The sequence below is a fragment of the Nannobrachium achirus genome (genome assembly GCF_963921795.1).
Source record: "Nannobrachium achirus genome assembly, chromosome: 14".
NCBI lineage: Eukaryota > Metazoa > Chordata > Actinopteri > Myctophiformes > Myctophidae > Nannobrachium > Nannobrachium achirus.
The window spans coordinates 18,946,682-18,970,560 of record NC_137821.1 but is presented as its reverse complement, the minus strand read 5'-3'; the positions used below and the strand labels follow the sequence as shown (position 1 = coordinate 18,970,560).

General features: G+C 43.0%; 1 protein-coding gene across 1 annotated transcript; it reads left to right on the top strand.

Moving 5' to 3' along the window:
• Nucleotides 1-611: 611 nt before the first annotated feature.
• parp14rs2.1 (poly(ADP-ribose) polymerase family member 14-related sequence 2.1) lies at nt 612-22,423 on the top strand (the record flags this gene model as incomplete). The annotated part of the gene is made up of 14 exons (XM_080741435.1): nt 612-786; nt 1,846-1,976; nt 3,835-5,400; nt 6,206-6,445; nt 7,241-7,465; nt 7,856-7,991; nt 8,689-8,751; nt 8,908-9,087; nt 9,496-9,681; nt 13,886-14,259; nt 15,028-15,313; nt 15,981-16,117; nt 20,880-21,063; nt 21,699-22,423. 14 exons carry the CDS (start codon nt 612-614, stop codon nt 21,959-21,961), a joined length of 4,146 nt encoding a protein of 1,381 aa, XP_080597561.1. The 3' UTR covers nt 21,962-22,423.
• Nucleotides 22,424-23,879: the final 1,456 nt, after the last annotated feature.

Here is a 23,879-nt window from a genome sequence, read left to right as displayed (position 1 = left end):
AATGTTCTTCTTAAAATTGATATGCAAGGGACATGTATTAGTATCCATACAATGATTATTTGCATTGCAAAACAACTCGATACTGATTATTTGCATTGGAAAACGATACGATACAAAGCCAATTTTGCTGTTTGCATATCTATGGTTGTAACCTTCTTATTATAACTCTATGAAGTGGACGGGCGGGGATATCAGTTGCCCTCTCTATTCTTATTATAACTCTATGATTCTAACTCGAGCTCAGTTAGTCTGTTCTTGAGAGATTCGTCTGAGTGTGACATCTGCCGGTGTAGCGTGGTACTACAGTGCCATATGACATAACCTGACTGTTAGTAACACTAGTGTCTACAAAATGGTTTTAGACCTACTGCTCTCTACTTTCTCTGCCACAAATAAATCAATGCTGTAATTGCCGTGGGTCAAAAAGAGACAAGAAAGAAAGATGAAATACTGAAAGAATTATAGCAAACAGGAAATAGCCTGCATACACATGACATTAGGCCTATTAAAGTGAAACTTATAAAGTGAAAGTGAAACTACATTTCAGGGTTTCTCGATGCAAGCAGACAGCTGTTGCTTCAGTTCAAAGTCAAACTAGTGTCAAAAAAGAAATGGATGAATTTCGCTACCCCCTGTTCTTCGAGGCACAGGAGGACCTTACAGACAGAGAGAGGGAAAAGATAAGGATGCACTTTCTAAAACGAAGACTGTCAGGGGGAGGGGATTGTGGGCAAATAGAAAAGATTGGAGAGAACACCTACAGGGTCTGCTTTATGAACGAAGAAGGTAAGGGCATTTTGTTCAGAAAGGAAAGTCTCACATAACATAACCTACACACAAGAAGAATGTGTGGGGGTATTCTTTTCCTGTATATTAATTAAGTGAAGGGACCCAAACTTGAACCCCCTGAATTTACCTTGATCCACTAAATAATTCACAACTTTTAATATATGATGCAGGAGGGTATTTTGACCAATAAAAACAATGTCACATTAAATGTATTTTGGGCTGTGCCTGTTTTTGGCTTGGATTTCCTATAATGGATCAGTGCAAAAGCAGCCCAGTTCTGATCTATTGATTGATTAATTTATTTTGGTATAGATCATTGATTAATCCAGCTATGTATTGGGTTCTCATATGGATTTGTCATTTGCATACAAGTAGCATTACTGTACATACATTTTGTATGAAATGAATGCCTGCCAGGTAAAGGTGATGGAGCTCCCTCCCTTTGATCTCTGCTCTGCCCTGCTGGAGTTAACAAACGTCGTTTTCCCTCTGAAAATCAATCAAACATCAATAATAAGTGGCCTACTGTCTATCTATCACCTTGACATTTGCATGATGGATATAACACATAAGCAAGGCTAAAATCATCTATGGATGGATAACTTGGATCAGTGCAAAATGTACACAAATGAAAAACAACTAACCAAGCAAGACTTTATACCTGGCACATACAGAATGACAGAGCAGAGCAATGCTGTCTTTAAAGCAACGACGTGCAGAGAATGTGAGGATGTTAGAGAGGCAGTGGTTGAAATCTCTAAAAGGGCCTTTTGGTGAAAATAGCAGACCTCCAAGCTCACAACGCGTCACACTTTTTACAGGCAGATAAAAGGGCAGTGGCGCAAGCCGCCTTTGATGTCTATGTGTGCACGTGCCTGCTTTAATGTAACGTTTTGGGGAAACAGCATTAAGTGATACAAGTTTTGCATTTTTCATTGTTTTCAGAACGCTGTAAAACTGAAAGCAAAACCATTCATGACATTGTATGGAGGGTACAGTATGTTGTTTAATCACCTTAAGTACGTTGTTTACCCAACCTTTCACCTACATTTTCAGTCCAGGAAAGAGTTCTCCAAAGAAAATTCCACAACATCTCCCTCCCTCGTGGGGAACTCTGCCTGACTGTGACTCGTGACAGCCTATCCTCCCACAATCCCACAGATCTACAAATCACCAGTCACCAACAGGTGAGGATTACATCTGTTCACTAAAGGAGGGGCAATACTATAGAATCAGACAATCAACAATGAATACAGTATTACAACATTAATTATCATACTTTAACACGTACAATACCTCTTGAACCCCTGATACCCCATTAAAATAATGGATTTGAAAACTGTAAAAAAAAGTCAGAATGAAAATGAAAGTAACCTATCCTAATGAGCCACACTGTAGAATGTGAGGGGCTTTGTTTTAATTATAGATGTTTTTTTTCTCCCCATTGTTTGGGGTGCTAACATGACATTTAGGAATGCACTCCTAAAAAGGGACTAAACACGCCCCTGAATCAAATAATATGTAGATAAACTAGAACAAAGATGGCAGAAAGTGACATTGTTGTTTGTAAAAGTCTTTGGGGAAAAGAAATTCGAGGCTTTTGTAACTGAAATCACTTTATTGCAGAAGGAACAATAATTAATCTCACAGCAGGAGTCGCCAATCAGCCAAACTGCACACATTGTGGCCTAGCAATCCTGATTTAATAAAACATAATATGACATACAGTACACACAGTATGCCAGCATATTTTAAAAAGTAAAGCAGAGTTGCTTGTATTAGTAAATGTAATATTACTCCACGTGTTGCTGTTATGTACATTACATTCTTCTTATATTACTTAACTTCCCAGCACTGCTGCAAAGTGATTGTAGAGACATTTCCACCTGGCTAAACCTCAACCAGTTTGAGCAGTTCTGTGGCATCATGGTGCGATAGTGTTGTGATTACAGCATCAGCTGTAGACAGACAGCCCTCTGAGCCTAGCCAGGCTTGTCTGCTGTCTTACGGACCCTGTACAGAGATTCTAATGGAGGACACTAGCACCAGTACCACAAATGCACATTTTAACTAGAAAGGTGCAATGGGAAATTGCAAGTGTGGGGAGCCAATCAGAGAGGGAGGAAAGGGTGACATCACAATACCAAGGTATATATTCGTGGAATCGTGACGTCTGATTGGCTGAAGGGTTACATCAGATGATGAGTAAAACACTTCAATGGGAAAACCCTTTGAGATAAAGGTTAGGCCTACATGGATGATGAGTAATAAAAATCACACCCAATGTGAAGTGAGCGGTGGCACGTTTTGCTATGGCAAAACGCTGAGGAAAAAGGCTACAGACATACGACATATGACATCACTAGACAAACATGATGCTACGTACACACATTGTACTTTGGCAAAGCGCTGAGGAAAAGGCTACGGACACACGCACAGCCACTTATAGGAGCGGTTTGCACCGCTCAAAAACGCCAACACGGGGCAACCACACTAATGAACAAGAATGAAATGATAAATTATTTAGTCCATAGTAACGGAATTAAAAGTTGTGTCTGGCAACAGCTGTCACTGTCCAGCCCGAATCATACTTAGCACACGATGGTGCCGGAAATAGCCGACCTACAAGCTCACCTCACCTTGTAGATACAACGTACTGTGTGCTTGTAGGTCTGCAATTTTTGGCTTGCGACACTGTTGTACGACGGAGCATATTAGGCAATAATCTACTATTTTATCAGCCGGATCAGTCCATGGTTCTCCACCTTCCTGGCTGCTACAGATATGTTCTTTCTTGCTTGGTTGGTGGGTTGTCAGTAAATGTAATTAACTTTCGTAAATCTTCCCTTATCAATTTAACCACTTTAACTCATGTGTCCCTGTTTTGGGTATGTCATTATAGGTGAAAAATTCCCCCAAACTATCAGATTGCATCGTGATGTGTTGTGAGATTGTAGATCTGCTTTTTTTAAAATATGGATTATTTAGGAAAGGCCTTAAGTATTAACGCATTTTCTGTCAACTGTGTTTTCTTCCGCACCCTAGACAAAACAAAACAAGAAGGAGCTGGAGAAGGTCTACACCTTGGACCCGTACCTCCTGCGTTATCTGGAAGACAGTCCCAAGGCGGCCAAAGTCCTGCACAAACAGCTCTCCGCTATCGACTGCTCTGTCCGCATCAACGTAGAGGAGGAGGAAGCGGTGGTAAAGGGGGACATTGACAAGGAGCCGTCTGGGGCTTCGGGCAGAGGAGCATCCGGTATCGCTGCGGAGAGATGGGAGATGCAGGTGGATCGGGTCTTCATCGGCCTCATCGAGACCTACCTCGCCCACCACGTGGTCGACTCGGCGCCAGCGAAAGCCCTGCAGCAAGACCTCTCCTTCGTGACGGAGAACCTACGGGTGTACCGGGACGGGGGCTATCCGGTGATCGTGGGGGAGGTTGGGGAGGTGAGCGCAAGGATAGCTATCCTGGAGCAGAGCGTTCCGACCAGGAAGCAATGCCCTGTCCCCGATAAGCAGTATGGCCTGGTGGAAGAGGAGTTTCGCCGGGAGATAAATGCCCGTTTCCCAAAAGTCCAAATCCACAAAGACGAGCCGAACGTCGTGCTCCTGGAGGGTCTTGACAAGGACGTGCAGGCAGGTTCTGGAAGGCTCGACGAGCTGATCAGAGACGTGAAGGAGAAGCGAGTGCAGCTCCCCAAACCCCTGTTGAACTTCATGACGTCCAGCGGCGCCCACTCAAGGTACCAGGTCCGCTTTCAGCAGGGCCTCCGCAATCCGGTTGCCCTAGAGATTCAAGGTACAGACCTAATTTTATCCAGTTTGTCATCCGCCGCCCTGGAGGAGGCCGCGGCAGCAGTGCAGCGAGACTTGCGCCAGGAGATCCTGGAGCTGGACGGGCCGACGGCCATGGCTCCTGGTCTGGAGAGGCTGAAGGAAGCTCTGGCCAAAGCCAAGAACCAGGCCAACCACGCAGGTCTCAGAGTAGAGGTCAGCTACTGCCCACAGACCACCGGTGGATCCTCCAAGACCCAGGTCCAGCTGGTGGGCTATAGTGCAGACGTAGGCAAGCTGAAAGACGTTCTGTTAGACTATAAGCTCAACCAGGTCGAGACACAAGAACAGCTGAGCCTGCCCATTCCCGAAATGGTGGACTGTTTTGATGAGATATGGAGCTTGATCGACGTCAGCCATCCCAGGGTTAAGATCACGCCTTCCCGCTCCCCATCTCCCTGTGTGCTCCTTTCCGGGCCCCGTAGTCTGGTCCAGGAAACCCGGGAGGCCCTGAAGTCAGGTCTGGCCTGTCTGACCTGGGACAGGCTGGTTCTGAATGGGCCAGCGGCTCAGCTGTACTTCCAGGGGGAAGGGAAAAGGAGCATGGAGCTTGTGGAGTCCAACTATCGTGTAATAATCAGAGAGCAACAAGATGGGAGCAGCACACAAAGCACACTGACAATGACAGGTCTGACCGCAACAGGGCGAAGCAACAGCCTGCCAACTGGCATTCCCACCAGCTTTCCCACCAGCAGCACTGGAACAACTGTGTCCTCTGGGCTGAGCAACAAAATTGTCCTGGAGATAAAACTAGGCAATTTGGAAAAACAGCAGGTATTTAAAGATTATACCAGGTTAAATGATAGACACCCATTATCAGGCACGTGCACACATAGACATCAAAGGGGGCTTGAGCCCCTGCCCTTTTATCTGTCTGTAAAAAGTGCTGTCTCCAGACCATGAATGCAGTTTTAACTATGGTGAAAGAAATGCAAATGCCCCCTTTGCATGACATACCTGAAACCCATGCAGTTACGCCACATCTCCAGTATTCACTAGGCCTATATGCTTAAGTTCAGTGTGTTATTACGGGATGGTGTTTTTTACTGGTGTTTCAGTCCGAGTGTGGGGAAAGGGTGCGTTCGGAAATGCGCACCGGACTGCGCGGGCGTTTATCGTGGGCTTGCCCAGGCCTTACGGCCTGGGCATAAATATAACGATTGCATTCACCACGGCTTCGTAACTCGCGCGGCGGCCCTGGCCCGCTCTTCGCGGCCACTCGCGCCTGCGGCGCTCGGGGGCGAAGAGCAGGACCAAGGTCCGCTAGCCTTCGCGCCGCTTGCAATGTCGTGGACAATAAAACGAGCGCACCCTTTCATACACTCTGACTGAATCACCAGTAAAAAACACTCTCTCGTGTTATTACGCATCGAAAATAGCCAACCTCCAAGCTCACAATGAGTCCCGTTGTGAGCTTAGAGGTCTGCTATTTTCGATATTTGCCCTTTTAGAAATGTCAGACCCTGCCTTTCTAACATTCTTTGCACGCCCCTGCACATTATGTTCTCTTCTATTTATATATCTGCACTTGAACACCACTGATCCCATGTCATAATTAAATGTTCTTCATTCTCCACAGGTGGATGTGTTGGTTGCTCCAATGATCAGACAAGAACTGACACACACTATGATTGGTAAATGCCTAGCGAGAGAGGCTGGGGGCACCAATATGAAGGCAAACTTTGACCTTGCGGTCAGGAATTGTCGCCTGGCCCCTGGCGACGTTTTGCAGGTGGACGGGCCTCAGTCTCTAGGCTGCTCCAAGATCTTCTTCATTGAGTGCCTGCCATGGGATGGAGCGAGAGGACAGGGTGTACAGGTAAAGGTTAACCACTTTACACCTGGTGTCCCTATTCGGGGTCGTAATAGAAAAAAAAAAAAAAAAAAAAGTAATGCATTTCAATTCATCAGCTATTGTCACTGTGCGACACCATTGTGTAACAGTATTAATTGGTTACGGAATGCTGTGTTAAAGCTTAATTCTAACTTGCCACACAGCCTGGCCAGGAGTGGCGTTTCTGTCAGTACAGAAACAGAACAGACACGGCATAACCTCTGAAGTACAAGTAGAAAGGTGCAATTGGAAATTGCAAGTGTGGTTGGCGACGTAACTATATTCTGTCGCAAGCTACAGTAACTGTCATGTGAAGCTCAACCAATACTCGAGCTAGGACCACTCCCAAATGATCCTGTTGATTCAAGGTAACAACCCATTCACAAATAAAGTTTATATCTAGAATAAATAAGGTTTATCTAGAATAAATAAAGTTTCCCCAGGACTACACACTGTCATGTGAAGCTCAACCAATACTCGAGCTAGCACCACTCCCAAATGTTTTTCTACCAATTTCCAATTGCATCTGATTCAAGGTAAAAACCCATTCACAAATAAAGTTTATCTAGAATAAATAAAGTTTCCCCAGGACTACAGTGTGTTGCCCTGTCTGGCAACTACACTAATTAAGTTTGCAGTACGATGGCAGACCACTTCTATAATCTCAAAATATGTGTTTCATGTGAACAGCCCACAGTCAAGTCATATTCCTCATTTAGTACGGTATATGTGTAAATTAGTTCAGTACAGGTAGTCTGACCCTTCTTATGGTCATTGCAGGCACTCAGGAGTGGCCTGGCGAAATCTCTGGAACTCTGTGCGCAGCAGGGTTGGCGTTCCGTTGCGACGTCGGTGATTGGACTAGGGCTGATTCTCAAGTACCCAAAGAGAGAAGCCGTCGAGGCCCTGACCGAGGAGATTGCCCGGTTCGGGCGGGGTGGATCCACGGGGTCCTTGTCCACAGTCCGTGTCGTCATCAAACCTGGAAGCCCTGATGCTGAAGAGGTGCGAGCACGAACTACAGCTCTGCACATTGTCATCGTCTCTGCTGGTTTTCAAGCGATAACCTACATGTCTATAAATTAAATATACTGTATTTAATATTTTTGTTTAATCTGATTCTGCCTCAGTGAGGTTCCTAGACTGAATTGTAATTGTAAATATATGTTGACAGTGCTTCCATGATATCAGCCGAGACCTAAGCACTATCATGAACTGGGGAGGACAAGGTAAGATAGATGGAATATTGAAATGTGCCTGTTTGTATATTATAGTATATTATAAATATAACATCAATGCTTCAAATTGTATTCATGCAGGCATTTATGCACATTAATTATGATGAAAAGATCATTCATTAGCCTGATGTTTTTTCCCCTCTAAGCGATCTTCCAGTCCCTGACGTCTGACCTCGATGACATCACACTGGCATTGGGAGGCGGAGTCAGTCTACAGCTGGTGTTCGGTGACATCACCAACGAGACCACGGATGCCGTGGTGAACACCACCGACTTTGTTAATTTTGAGACACGTAGGTGTGGGGCAGTGGGTGCAGTGGTTCCTTTTTCATTTTAGATTTCATCCGTTTTAACCCTATTTTTTACTTTGGCTACTCAAAAGATTGCAGATATACAAGCTCATCACATTAAAGGTTGTAGATCTGCTATTTTAGATTTTTTTCTTTTGCTAATCTTGGATATATTTTTAAGCATTTTTAAATCTTTGCTTCTGGGCATCCCTGGAACTAATTATTTTGAGATACCAAAATACAAATAATGTTTGGGGTCCTTGACACATATCTTTATCTCTCACAGTCTCTCTCTATAGTGCTATATACAGGTCTATCACACACACCAAAAAAAAAATGTTTTAAACTTTCATTAATTCTAGATTCATTGTGCATGCAGTGAAATATTCAAACCCTTTTTTGTTTTATGTTTATGGCATATGGCTGTCCTGTCTCTCTTCATTGTCCTTTCTTTAGAAGAATAAATACAAAATCACACCCAATGTGAAGTGAGCGGTGGTCGTGCTTGCATAACGTCTTCAGACTAGGATTTGAGTCTAGGATGTACAGGCTATGCTACACACACACGTTTTGCTATGGCAAAACGCTGAGGAAAAAGGCTACAGACACACGCACAGCCACGTATAGGAGCGGTCTACCACCGCTCAAAAACTGCTTGAGTATACATGTATATATTGACAGTGATGTGTTCACTTTACAGCTGGAGTCTGCAAGGACATCCTGAATATGGCTGGACCAGAGGTGGAGGCTCACCTGAGATCAGGTGAGCTGAGTACCAAATAAGATACATTTTCACTTTCACAGATCTGAATCCCACCCTCATCCTTCACCCCTCAAACACACACACACACACACACACACACACACACACACACACAATATTACTATTACACAATAATACAGTGTGTTGTTCCCACAGCTGGCCGTGTAAACAGAGGGGACATCTTTGTATCTAGGCCTGGACATTTCACTTGTAAAACCATCTTGCACGTGTGCGGTGAGAAGGATGTCGGAGTCATTGAAGGATTGGTGCGTAACATCATCAAACACTGTGAAGAGAAGGGATACAAGTCTGTGGCCATACCTGCTATCTGTGCTGGTACGTATTAACTCTGCTGTGGTTTGCTCCATTAAGCTCCATTAATTGCTCCATTGCCCCCTTAAGACATAAGTAGGAAGATTCCTAAAAAGAAATGCCTTCTAAATCCTAACACTTTTCAGAAAAGTCAGTGTCAGTGGGATTGATGTCTTTATTGATCATGAAAAAAAAATGACCCACCATTATCAACAGGTGGGTCAAAAAAAATCTTACAGTTTACTTCCATTGCAGTCCTTCATTCATAGTATTCTTATTTTCTTGTATTTGGCCATACAATATGGTTATTTTAATCATAATCAGCTGCTATTTTATTCCGATCACCTGTTGTTCGCCGCCAAGTTGTCTGTGATCGAATGCTACAACCACTGGAAGCTATTCAGACTGTGGCATCTTCTTCTGTTTGCAAAGGCATTGGTGGTCTAGACCGAGGTACAGTGGCCAAAGCCATCCTCAGAGGAGTCAGCACTGCAGTGTGCTCAACAACTCTCCACCGTCTGTCTCTCATCCGCCTTGTCCTCATTAAGATCGATGTCTTCGAGGCCTTCAAAGGTGCTGCGGGGACGACCTTCCCTTCTGCTGCTGTCAACGCCACAGGTGAGATGGGCCTTGCTGAATGTTGAAAATGTAGGTTTTGTCTTTTCAGATGGTTGCTTACCCACTTAAAGCACAGTAACATTTTGGCGGAGGTTTGGGTTCCATTAGTAAGTAATAATCAACCAGTAAGACTCCCTAATCTACGGTCGCTTCTCTCCACAAATAGGGCAAAAATGTGTTTTTCCAAAACCTTCCTGATCCATGTTGATGACATGAGTGTAGACATGCTGTGTAGTGACTTTCGTGATTTTAGGGCAAAATCTGTAGGAGCAGTGTCCAAAAATGTGTTTTTAAAATTCGGCTTGAAGGTGGCGCTATATGGGACAGATTCATGTTGATGGGATGAGTGTAGACATACTGTGTAGCGATTTGCGTGATTTTAGGGCAAAAACTGTAGGAGCAGTGTCCAAAAATGTGTTTTAAAAATCACATCACACATCTAGGCATTATTACATGGGATATCCTCGCTGCTCGAAATAAAATAAAATAAATAAATATAGCTGCAAGCAGCGATAAAGTGTCCAAGGCATAAAAAGCAGGAAAGCAAAAAGGCATCAACGGAAAGCAAAGTAGAATATCAAAGAACAACTAGAAGCAGTGTTCTTCCGAACAGGACTCCGGCAGGTCAGGTAGGTTTTTTTGGGCCTAGTGGTGACTCTATAATAGGCCAAAGTGAAAAGGGTGCCACGTGTTCTTGGGCCTTTCACGGCAATCGGACGCTGCATGCGGGATTTGAAGCATTTTGTTCCAAAAATGTGTTTTGCAAAAATTGACCCGCTGGTGGCGCTATAACAGGCCAATGTGAGAAGGGTGGCATCTGTTCCTTGGCCTAGTGGGAATGTGTGTGCAAAATCTCACACACATAGCAGGCTGCTTTTGAGACATTTTGTTCAAAAAGGAGCAATCCTGCAAACCTTGGAATTCAATGTTAGCCAATTAGATAGAATATGATATCTGACAAATACGTCATGATTACATCACTGTAGAGATACTGTGTACTGATTTGTGTGATTTTCGGATAAAATCTGAAGGAGTAATATAGATGAATGTGTTTTACATACTGTAAGTCGGCCTTCTGGTGGCGCTATAAATGGCAGATGTGAAAAATGCAGGGCACAGGTTTTTCCTTGGCCTCTGGGAAGTGTGCATACAAAGTTTTACACTAATCGGTGGTTATAGGTAAAAGCACAAATTGGCCTCTACACAACATGTATGCAAAAGACTGTAGGCCTATATGCAACAGACATAAAAAACTGTGATACTATGCACCTGGACAGTTTGATGATGTACATAGTAAGCCTTGCTGAGCTATGAAGACCATATGAGTCAGCCGGGCCATCCATGAATCTCATAGGGCAGGAGCCTATCTCCTGTTTCTGTAGCGTAAGGCAGTTTGATGTACAAGTACACCCCCTGGACATGACGCTAGTATGTTGCAGTACCCCCAATCCAACCCTTGATGCTGAGTTTCAAGCAGGGAGGCACTGGGTCCCATTTTTTTGAATCTTTGGTATGACGCGACCCGGGTTTGAACCCGGATCTCCCAGTCTCAGGGCAGACACTCAAACCACTAGGCCACTGAGCTGGTACATGTTATCATTGCAATCCTTGGAAATCACAACATAGGTGTAGACATGACAGTTTGTATTATAATGCTTGTTTCAGGATTTATGATGCAAAATACATTATTTAGTAATGGCGGATATTAGAATACGCATCAAGGGGGGTTGGGGGACATTTTTAGGAAGGCTCCATATCAGACATTGTTCAAGGAACCAAACTGTAAAGTCTACCAAACGTCATGGTTTTATGCTTATGTAAACCCCAAGCGGGATTTGATCAAACGACCTTCTGCATGAAAGGCATATGCCCTGACCACTACACTAGGCAGCCACAGGATCTGTTATACATGTTTGTTTAAAAAAAAAAGTTCTATATAGGCTGAGTGCCTTGATTTTATTGATTTATTTTTTATATTTTGGAGGCTTGGGGTGAAATCAATCTGAGTAAATGTAATCTGAGTATTTCTGACATTTTCGAGTGATCATATTTTCTTTTACTCAGAACAAAAATTGGCCGGTAGAGAAGGGCTCATTTTAAACATGAACGTGATCTGGAGTTAGATCAGACGTGTCAACATTAAAGAGTTTGACATACGCACATGCCATGGGCATCCAGGATGTTAACATGAACTCAACCCGACGTGGGGTTTGAACTCACAACCATCCATATATCAGGCACAGGCACTGACGACTACACTACGGCAGTCACACATAATGGAACTGTCATTCAAAAAAAAAAAAAAGTTTCATGTAATGTACTTGACGCCTTCTTTCAAAATGATATAGCGCCCCCCTTTGGCCAATTGGGGTAAGATTGGTTTCAGTGATATTTGGACTAACCCTCTATAGTAGTTCATCATGAAAATGTTACTTTGCATGTATGTTTTAGAGACAGAAGAATAATTTGCATAAAACTTGCAATATTGATTAAAAAAGCATGTTTCAATTTTTAAAAAATCCGATCTGACAGATCTTTAGATATTGGTCCAACGTTAATGTAAAAAAAGTTCCATGCACGTGATGCGAAAATTCTGGAATAAAAGCGGGTTTAAGCGTTTTACAAACTGCTCAAAATGGCGGAAAATCAAAGGGCGGAGCTTACTTAACAAAGACACAGATGTCTTCTGCTTGAGTCAAGGCACGCGTGTAAGCAAGTTGCATGTCTTCAAACGAAACGAGGCATGACTTATGCCCCTTTAAAGTTTGAGTTTTCAAACGCTTCGTATAGCGCCCCCCTTTGGCCAATTGGAGTAAGATTGCTTTCAGTGATATTTGGACTAACCCTCTACATATTTGCCAAATGCCATGAACGTGTCACTTTGCATGTATGATTTAGAGGCAGAAGAATAATTTGCATGAAACTGCAATATACAGTGAATTATTAACTCATTGAGTGCCTATCCCGAATTAGTTCGGGATATATTATCGCATCCCAGAGTGCCTATCCCGAACTAGTTCGGGATATTAAAAAAAAAAAAAAAAATTCTTTTTTTTTTTTTTTTAAACATTTTTTTTTTTTAAAATTTTTTGGACCCCATCAAATCTAGTGAACATGATTTCAATCGCGATTTTGCATGTTCCACCCCCATACAACCCCATCTAACATACAGGGCAGCCATGTTTGTTTACATAACATGTAAAACATAATGGCGATTATCTCAAGAATGCCTGAACGGATTTCCAATCGGATTTTTTTGTTTGAAAGCTTTGAACAAACTGCACAAATCCACTCCAATGCAATCCAGGATTGCATTGGATTTTTTAGAGCTCATTCTTCTCTTTTTTTTTCCCATGCATGAGGTGTGCAAGGTTTAATCATGGCTAAGTTGACGAAAATAAGGCTTCTAAAATGCTTGGTAGCCAATAGCTAACTTCAAGCTAACTTCATCCTCTTCCTGTACATGCACAAAGGAAAGTGTTCAGGCAAGTCATGGCTGCAGGGCTTCTGCATATACCAGCATATCTCTATGGGATTTTCTATGGCCACTGGGCGCCCTCTAGTGGTGAAAGGGGTGGCACTAAATGAGTTAAAAAATAATGTTTTCACCGAGACAAAATCCGCCGAGACAGATCTGACCCTATTGGTCCAAAGTTCATGTAAAAAAAAATCGCGTTTATTTTATATTATTTTGCATGATTGATCTATAATTTATTGTTGATGTGCAGTCTTAAATAAAAACAAAGTTAAAAAAAAAAAAGTTCGCGCACGTGATGCGAAAATCCCAGGAGGAGATAGATTTTGACTGTTTTTCATATAATTCAAAATTGTGGGAGAAGTAAGGTCAGAGGTCAAAAGTCAGAGCATAAAAGTTGTTCGGCATGAGGAGACGCATAAGTGTATACAGGTTTCATGGCTGGATCTGAAACAGAGCATGAGCTTTATCTGTTCAAAGTTGGCATTTTTCAAAGGCTTCCTACAGCGCCACCCTTTGGTCGATTGTTGCGAGCTTCGCGTTTTAGCCGTTTGGCATAGTCCTCTGCCATACTGCCGAGTTTCGTAAAAAGCGACTGCACGGTCTAGCCGCTAGAGAAAAAGTGGCGGAAGAATAATAATGATGAAGTCCAATATCAATGAGTGGCCATTTGCCACTTCGTGGCCTTGGCCAGTAATAATGATCATCATTTCCCTATTATGTCCTCAGCCTCATCGGTTCAATTACCTCCCACACAGCAGCACCAAGCTCCACCACCTCCTCGCGCAAGCCTAGACCTGAATGTCCTCCGGGCCACAAGTGGCACTGCAGCCCCTGCGTCCGTGTTCCTGGTGGTGGGTCACAGCTCAAACGACGTCAGCCAGGCCATCACAGAGCTCGACAGGTTGTACCAGGTCCAGTGTGGCAGTCACAGCTTCACCAGCGATGACCTGGCAGGCCTCACCACCCAGGACCAAGTGCAGGACCTCAGACAGCTGGTGGACGCTCTGAGCCTGCAGATGGACTGGAGCCAGGCTAGCGGGGGCGGGCAGGCCGGCCAGGTCACGTGGACTGTGACAGGGTTAAAAGATGATGTGAACCAGGTGAGCAGTGTTCATTTCATTGACTAAGACTGTGACGGAAAATGACCTGTCGACCACCTTTTTTCCACTGATGAAAACTAAATCGAAACAACTGGAGAAGAGATCCAGTAGAACTAAGTAATGTTATGTTTGGTTGTGTGTGGGTGTCACCCAAGAGTGGGTGAAGCCTTTTTAGGAGAATGGAAGCAGGTTGGAGTCTATTCATTTCTATTGGAAGAGTTAACGTGAACACAGTTTCTAAACCATTCTTTAGCCCCATGGTCACTGAACTAAATTTTGGACCCGATCGTCATAAGCTACACAATATTCCCAAGACTGTTATACTAAAATGGCTTTTTTTCAGAGAGACAAATCCAAGAGAAAATCGACTTTATTATCGACCACTCTCTGTCCCAGCAACATACTCTCGCGGGATCTAGCACCAGTAAACATGGACGTCCGCGGGATTTGCCGTCAGACAGCGCTGTCGTAGGATTTGTGTACCATGTCGCCTCTAGCAGATCTTCCTAAATTAACAATCTTTGGTGTCACACAAAATAGCTGATCTACAAGCTTGTAGATCGTCTATTTTTGGCACACAGCTAAGTATAAATCAGGCATTGCGACGCGATCATGACCCGCCAACATACATTATAGTTGATTAAATCATCTGTAGATTTAGTCGACCTTTATCACATTTAGTCAACTAGACTTTATGACAAAAACTAAATAAAATTCTATTCAAACAAAAGACTAAATCGAAATTTGCTGTCAAAATGAACACTGCAGGTGAGCCAGCGCATCAGCTTCTATCACAAGGAGAAACTCACCAGAGAGCTGAGAGCCAGGGAGGAGGGCGAGCTGTATGACCGCGTGGCCTGGTGCATCCTGGGAGCCAGAGGCGACTGGGAGAGGCTTCCCAAAGCAGCCAATCACAAGCTGGAGACTGCTGATGTGAGGGGAGGGGTTTGGGATGGACAAGGGGTCCAGTGGAACGTTGACGCGAGGAGGAAGGAGGCGACAGCCCAGGGAACGAGACAGGTGGCCAAGCTGAAACGACTGCAGAACCACCCAGGTGAGAGGACAGCGACTCATTGCATTTGATGTGGTACTGTAATGTGGGGCTCTTCTATATAAAACTAGACCAGGTCAACCTGGTTGTGCCAGACCCTGAATGGTGCTGAATGGTGCTGTGCATCGATCCTGCAGTCTCTGTGGAATCGCTAGCTAGTATAGCCTCTAGCCTGGGCATCTTGTTGGGTGGCTGGTGGTCCGAGTATGACAACAGGTCATTCATGTTGCTCCGGTTCTGCCAACCCCCTGTCTGTCATCATCATTTATGACATCATGCCTTTTGTAGGCATGTCATCATCATGTCATCATCATATATACCCTTTATATAGAAAACCCGGACAGACCGACATTTGCTTATGTAGGCCTACCCATTTCATGGGTCTGGCAACTAGAACTGCACTCTGTCGAGGTGCCAACTTGCACCTTTGTGCACTCGTGGCTTTGTATGGCCTACCATGTATGGCACGCTCCCTGTTATTTATATCAGGTCGCACTTGTCGATGGTGACGTCACCAAGAATGCTGGACCCTCATTGGCTGTTGATGGTGACGTCACCAAGAATGCTGGTCCCTGATTGGCTATGTAGCCATTTACGCAAACAGACACTCTTTCCACTTTCCTCTGACTGTGTGATACAGTAATGTTTTCTGTTTCTGTTTCTGTTTCAGATTTTTCCCTCCCTCTGTACTGGGACAACATGGATGCTGGTGAACAGCTGAAGAGGGTTGAACTGCAGCATTCCTCAGCAGAGTTCCAGAGAGTGAAGGAAAGCTTCAAAAGAACTGTTGCCAAGACTGTACTCAAGGTGGGCTGATGCTGACTGACTGTATGAACATGAAGGCCAAAATGGCCCCATGAGTTCCTGTAAGCTTAACTGTCCTGTGAAAAAAGACATACAGTGGGTTACAACATTTAGCGTCGCCAAGTCTAAAATGACACCTAGAGGTGTCAAGAGGTGCCTAGAGGTACCTCTGTCAAACACGCCTCCAAATTCTTAGCCGCGCCCCCTAGAAATGTGATATTTTATTTCAACGTGTAGTGTGGCTGTTCAGCCACGGGGTGGCGATTCTTCAATATGAGTCGACTATTCGAGTCTATTACTTGTTGGTTACTTGTTATCTCTACCTGCATTGTGAGCTTGTAAATAGTTTCTTTTCAAGTTATTTTTGCACTCAAATTGTAATTATTTGTTTAACCCATTTAGGCCTAGGATTATTGACTGATTTAACTATTGAAAAATAGCAAATATACAAGCACATGTAGATCTGCTATTTTTTTTAAATCATGTTTTTTTTTGCAAGTCTTTGAATATATCTACTTAAAAGCGAACATTTGTAACTCAAATATTTGCTTCTGGGGGGTCCCTGGAATAACATATTTTGAGATGGGGGGTCCGTGGCCAAATACCTGTAATTTTGGGGGTCCTTCACATGAAAAGGTTTGAGAACAGCATGATTTCGATTTTAGAGGAAGGATTTAGAAGTCGGGTCAAAGATCGGGTCAAAGATATTCAAAGACTTGCACTCATTTTCACAATTTTTCAAAAATAGCAGATCTACAAGCTCACAACACCTCACACTGCAAAGTGTTGTGAGCTTGCAGATTGGCTATTTTCGGCAAATACTTTAGGTGTGGAGGGGAAAAAAGAGCATACTAAGCAGTAAGCACAGAGGTTGAGGTACAAAGGGTTGTGGGGGTCCCTGCTTCATCTCTCTCTCAACTAAGGGGTCCTTGATCTGAAAACGTTGAAGATCCCTTTGCAAAACAACTCTTTGCCATCAAATCTCTTAACATGTTCACAAAATGGAACTCGTGTTTTCATTTGGTAAACACAGCCATATTTTCACATGACACACACATGCATTCATTGAATAAACACAACTAGCTTTTGGCTGAACACTACCAAGCATGAACAGAACACTGAAGAGCAAAATTGAAAACACAATTGTCGAAATGGAACACACTGAATGAATGTCAATTACTCTGGTAAATGAACCAATTCCCTTTTTGTAAAATGACCCAGTGTATGCCCACTTCTCTCATAGACAAACATAAAACAGCACACAAATATGCAGACAAAACATTTTATTGACTGTAGGTCTAAACGTTTACCCCCAAACACTCCAAACAAGCCCACAACGCGTTGTGTGCTTGTAGATCGGCTGTTTTCAATAGTTTTGTGCGACAGTCTTGTATGATGTAGCATGGCTTTTCTTTACCAAAAGCCGTACACATTTGAAACTTGGAGATACAAGTTTTCTGCCCGACAGTGACGATATTTTAGTGATTATGTTGCGAGGAAAACGTTGAGCCATTACATAATAGCCATTTTGGTTAGAACTGACTGAAAATAACTTTGTACTTTATATAATAAATAATATTTTTTCAAGTGTCCAAATAAATTCAAAATATTATCAAATGATCTCGCGGCACCCCTGGACTGCCGTCGTGGCACCCCAGGGTGCCCCATCACCCACTTTGAAAACCCCTGGCCTAGAGTGCCGCATGAAGCCCTGACAGGCCTCAAAGCCCACATCTCCATAAGCCTCCTCCATGGCCTGAAGCAGTGGGACCTGGCTCTGAATTGCTCGCCTGACCCGAAAGTTTAGAGATTTGAATATTTGTGTGTTGTGGATTGATGCTATGAGATTTTATGTGAGAAGTGTGTGCAAACCTGAAAAGTGTGTCTTGTGTTTTGACAACAAGGTGATGTGAAATTTACATCAGAGTGTAAAGAAGGAAAGTCAGAGTCTAATATGATAAGGAAATCTAAAGTAGTAACAAATTGAGTCAAGCGATTGGGGACAGAAGTAAAGGTTGTGAAAATTGTGCCAAATTTAAAAAAAATTTGTTTTAGCAATCGAAAAAAAACTGTAAGCTGATTTTGATACTATATACTGTATGTATATATATATTCTAGGGCTGGGAGAGAGAGAGAGAGAGAGAGAGAGAGAGAGAGAGAGAGAGAGAGAGAGAGGGGCGGAGAAGTCATCAAATGACAGAACGTTGTGACACAAACAATTACAAAATAATTGGTTCACACACTGTCCCAAAACAACATAAACGTGACATAATAATAATAAGCTAAATATAAGGAAACGAAAAAGACACAACTTTTGTTCACATGTTCAATTGAAATTGTTCTTTATTTGGAAACAAGGCAGTAGGCAACATTTTTCCAATAGCCTCATAAAGTTGTTCATAAAGATGTATTAGTTGTCCCAGCCACCTGGACAAACATTTGATTGTGGTTTAATAATAATAATGTAATGCCATCATGGTCATAAATGTAGGCCTAATGCCTGTAGAAATCCTTCTCCATTCCTCCTCTTCTGGTAAATGTCAACGTCTCAGAAGAAGATGTGACAGCGAGGAGGTTTTTGAGAACCAAGCCTCTGACATGACCAATCGCTTTTGCTTTTGTGAAAGGGTCCCTTTCTAATTACAGAGTGAAAGGTCAAGTTAAAATGTCAAACTATTATTTACCACACTGTTTTTCAATACTTTTCGGTAATCATGACATTTTGTGAGAAAACATACGTTTACATTGCCAAAGCAAGTGTCAAAAAATTAAATAAAAACAGTCTCTAAGGGAGAACATCACATGGAACATATACAGTAGGACGGTTGGAGGGGGAGCAGCTGACCATATAGGCGACCCTCTAGACAAGCTAATTGCTTCCAATACACAAGTATCTGTGCCAAACATGTTGAACCAGTTCTATTGTCCGCCCGTGTTGAATTGACGGCACACGCAGGCTTCATTGGTGTACTGAGTACATTTACTCGAGTAGGCTATTTTTATTCCACTACAATCTTTTGAAAACAGTTAGATACTTTGCAAATTTCGATTATTAGGCTATAAAGGCATACAACCACTTCAGCCCTACATTTAGGCCATTTGAAAATACAAGCTCACAATATTGCTTAATCTGCTCAAATATTTGTATAATCTACAAATGGTAGGCTACATTTGTGAAATGACTAGACTATAGGCTCCGTTTTCTTTATACAGCCTACATTTTGATACCAAAACGTCATTACTCAAGCCAATTAAGGCTTATATTTTGAACATGGGATTTCTAAAAGAGTATTTCTACTTTTACTTAAGGAAAACAATATATATTTTATAGTTGAAGGGTAAATACACAGTATAGGCCTATGTAGGCTGGGAACATGACACAGTTCAGTTGAGATTTTTTTTTATTATTTTGGAGGTGGGGGTAGAATACTGTATAGGCTACAGTAGAGCTACATCACGAGTAGACATACAGCCTTTGCAGACAGCCAGGATGTGGAGGCGGGCTTTGACGCTGGGTGACGCCCTGCTCACATTGAAAGGGACAAAGCCGACGTGTGATATCGGCTGAGTGCCAGGAATGCAGTTTGGCCAGTGCTCTCATAACTGTATGCTCAATCCCTCAGGCGCCCCCTGGACTACATGATTATAAATGTTTATAATTGAGAACTGAGAGGTGCAGTAATCAATGATATATAGACACTGTGAAGTAATGACCACCAAATTGAATTTGTAAATACTAAAGTAAAATACAAATACCTCAACATTGAACTCAAGTAATTCTTAGAACTTAGGTAATACATCATTACACCAACACCAATTACATCAAATGCAAAGAAATAGTAGAATTAGTTGGCTAATCTAAGAAAAACATGGGTAGACACATGTTTTCAAACCAACAAGGAAACAAAGACAGACAAGCGAACAGCAGAGCTTTTCCATAATGAAACATGCTCTCTCTGAAACAGTGGAACTGTTATTAAGTGCTGGTAATAAGCTCATTGTCATGTGAACTGTTAACTTTATAATTATCCGTTTTAGTCCCATAGCCAGTTTTAAATGGACCCTTACAAATACAAATGAGACATTTAATTAACATTTAATGAAAAAGTCCTATGCCAAAATGTATTTTTACACCATTTAAAGTATAATTACTCTCTAGTATCTACAGTAGTCTCTTCTGTGGTTCATTTCAATTCATTTCAATCCCCAGCAAAATAGTTAAACTAATTGCTCTGCTATGCCATCTAGTGTCACTTGACTGTATTGCAGAAGATAAGCTGAAAGGACGGCCTCCTATTTTTAGACACTCCCATCTCCAGAGAGACCGGTGGGTGTCCAGAGGTACCTACAGATACCTGAGGCGACTCAATTTTCTGTGAACCACTGTAAAAGACCCATCTTAAAAGAAGTAGTCAATATAGCCGATATGTCTAAAGCTTGTAACGATCTTTGCCCATTATGACATGAACATTTATAATAAGTACACACATAACAGGGTCATATTTTTCAATTTCCTTTCAATGTTTTTGTACAGTAGTTGTACTGTACTTTTATATGCAAGGTTTCCAACCGACAGGGATGATTTGGTCTATTGAGGGAATGATGTGCCCCAGCTAAGCATCAGAAGATGTTTCACTACAACAACAGTGTTATCAATATGTAATTAGCTTTAAGTAAATTTACTTTTGAAAGTTGTATCATTTAGAATTGCATTATTCATGCACATACTCTGAAGAAAGACGTCATGAATTGTCTCTACTTGTAGATTGAGCGATTGCAGAACGTGCATCTCCGAAGCTGCTATGAAGTACAGAAGAAGCGTCTCTCTGACAAGAACCAGCAAGGAGGGACTGGAGTCATTGAGAAGCTTCTCTATCATGGCACCACCCACGATAACAGCAAGTCCATCATGGAGACCGGCTTCAACAGGAGCTTTGCAGGACAAAATGGTACTCAATAGCATGACACTAGGCCTGAATTTTCATTTCGTTTCACTCCATTATTCAGTCTGAAAGCCCTTCCTACTGCAGCCGTTTCTGGGATGGGTTGCCCACGAGGCAGTCTTCGGTGATTGGTTCACCCCCTGATCAATCACAGTAGTAGCAAAGCAGATGACGTTGTTGTTAAGCGACCCTTATTGGTGTTGTGGCTGGCTAACCTGTTGCTACTTGCTAACCAAAGAAACCGGCAGAATAGGAGCGCTACTAACCAGCAATCAAACACGATATACTAGCTCACTGCGAGCTTGTAGATCTGCTATTTTTGAGAAATCTTGATCATGTTTTGCAAATGTTTGAATGTGTCTTTTTTAAAGCGAACATATATAACTCAAATCTATCTTTCTCTGGTCCCTGGAACAAAATATTTTCAGATGGGGGTCCGCGGTCAAATACATTTAATTCTAGGGGGTCCTTGACATGAAAAGTTTGAGCACCACTTACTGTATACAGAAACATACGTTTTTCTGAAAACCAGTAGGATTTAGAAGACATTTTAGATAATCTTTTATGGGTTAATAAAGTATTGAATCAATCAATGTTGTCTTTCTAACTGTCCTTCCTTTTTCCCTACCCCCCACCCTTAGCAACTGCATACGGCTTCGGGACATACTTTGCTGTCGATGCCAGCTACTCTGCCAATCCCACCTACTCCAGGCCAGGTCAGGATGGCTCCCAGCTCATGTTTGTGGGCCGTGTCCTGACCGGTGCGTACGCCCAGGGCCAGAGTGGCATGAAGGTCCCCCCGCACGGTTTTGACAGCGTGGTGGACAGCGTACAGAACCCCACCATGTTTGTGGTGTTCTACGATATCCAAGCTTACCCAGACTACCTCATCACGTTCAAGTGACCGCAAAGGCTCTCCGTGGGCCTGTTGTGCTTCACATGTATGTGGCGTCTGCGCATGATATGCTATGCAGACTGATACGTACATGCAAACATTTGATTCAGTCCATTTGTCAAGTCCATTATGACACTCGGCATACATGGGAGCGAGATACCGTTCTCCTTTTAAATGCAAAGAAATGCATAAATGCATGTATACTTTGTATTGGACTGTATGCTTGATCATGTTTTAAGGCAAGCAATGTTTATTTGAAATTACATGCAATTCCTCTTGTGACTACTGATATATTCACAGTACTTTCATTTGAAACTGAAAAATGTGTTAATTATTGTTACAAGAGCTTACTAAAATATGTGATTTTGATTGCCATGTCTATTTTAGGCACACAGCAAGTATAAATCGGCTTAATGGTATCTGCAATGCCCTTACTAGACAAGTCACTTCAAGTCAGTATACAGGTTGCTGATTGCTGATGGTTTAGAGTAGGGATGTGCGCGTGTACACGGTTATCCGTGTAGGCTACACGGGGCCAATCCTGCTATTCGTTTTGTAAAAATAATTCGATTAACCTATTTATTTATTATTTTATTATTATTTTACCCAAATTACTGCCATGTCTTAATAAAAGTTTGCATTGAATAAGCTAACATTACAAATTAGTAAAAGAAGTGCCAATTAAGTTTCCCCGTGGATCATTTGTGTGCATGCACGCGACTCGTGTCTGCAGCGCACGAGCGCAGCACGGCATTGTGGGGTTCATCATTCCCTGTGCGGACAACGATAAGCCACCCACACACAGCATCATGTCGGTGAGAAAAAAGAGCAAAGTTTGGGAGTACTTTGATTTAGATGAAGATGGCACACACACGTCATGTAGATTATGTTCAAGTAAACTGGCATATAAAAACTCTACAGGGACGATGAGAAATCACATCCAACACAAACACCTGGACGTAAACCTCAACGAGCCGACACCAGGAACTAGCCAGACCCCGAGCACACAATCCCGCATTACTTCATATACAAGCTCTAGCAGCCGTCGCTGTGGCCCCGGTCGGTCAGAAACCTTAACGAACATCATCACAGAAATGACCGCAAGAGACATGCTGCCCTTAAACTTCGTTAAAGGCGAAGGCTTCAACAAACTGATGAACTTCGTGGAGCCGGAGTACACAGTGCCAGGGAGGAAAATGGTCACGACGAGGATCCGGGTGGCGCATGAGAATATGACAAAAGGCATACAACTGATTATGGTGGAGGTCGAATTTGTATCGCTCACAACTGATGGCTGGACATCAAATACCACAGAGTCCTATATGACAATCACATGTCATTTCATTGTTGACGGTAAACTAGAGAGTCGAGTGCTCCAGACACTAGCGCTTGAGGAGCGACACACAGCAGTGAACCTCGCCGTCCACCTGCGCACATCGATCCAGAAATGGGGCCTGGAAGGAAAGATTATCGCCTGCGTTCATGATAATGCTGCCAACATAACGCTGGCAAACCAAACTATGCTAAACTGGGAGTCGGTGCCTTGCTTCGCCCACACGTTGCAGCTGGCCATTAATGATGGGCTAAAAGCACAGGCCACGACCCGACTGATAGGTGCGGCTTCAAGACTCGTGGGCCATTTCAATCATAGTAATCCAGCCACCAATGCTCTGAAGATCAAGCAAGCACAGCAGGTGTTGCCAAAGCACAAACTCATACAGTGTTGCACGACCCGCTGGAACTCCGTTTATGACATGCTGGAGCGTCTGCATGAACAACGATGGGCCGTCACTGCCGTCCTTTCCGACAGAACAGTTACCAAACTCGCCGAGGCGAGGACCTTGGAGTTGACCGATGACAACTGGCAGACAATAGAGACTATGTTACCTATCCTGGAGTCTCTCAAAACTGCAACCAAGGCTCTTTG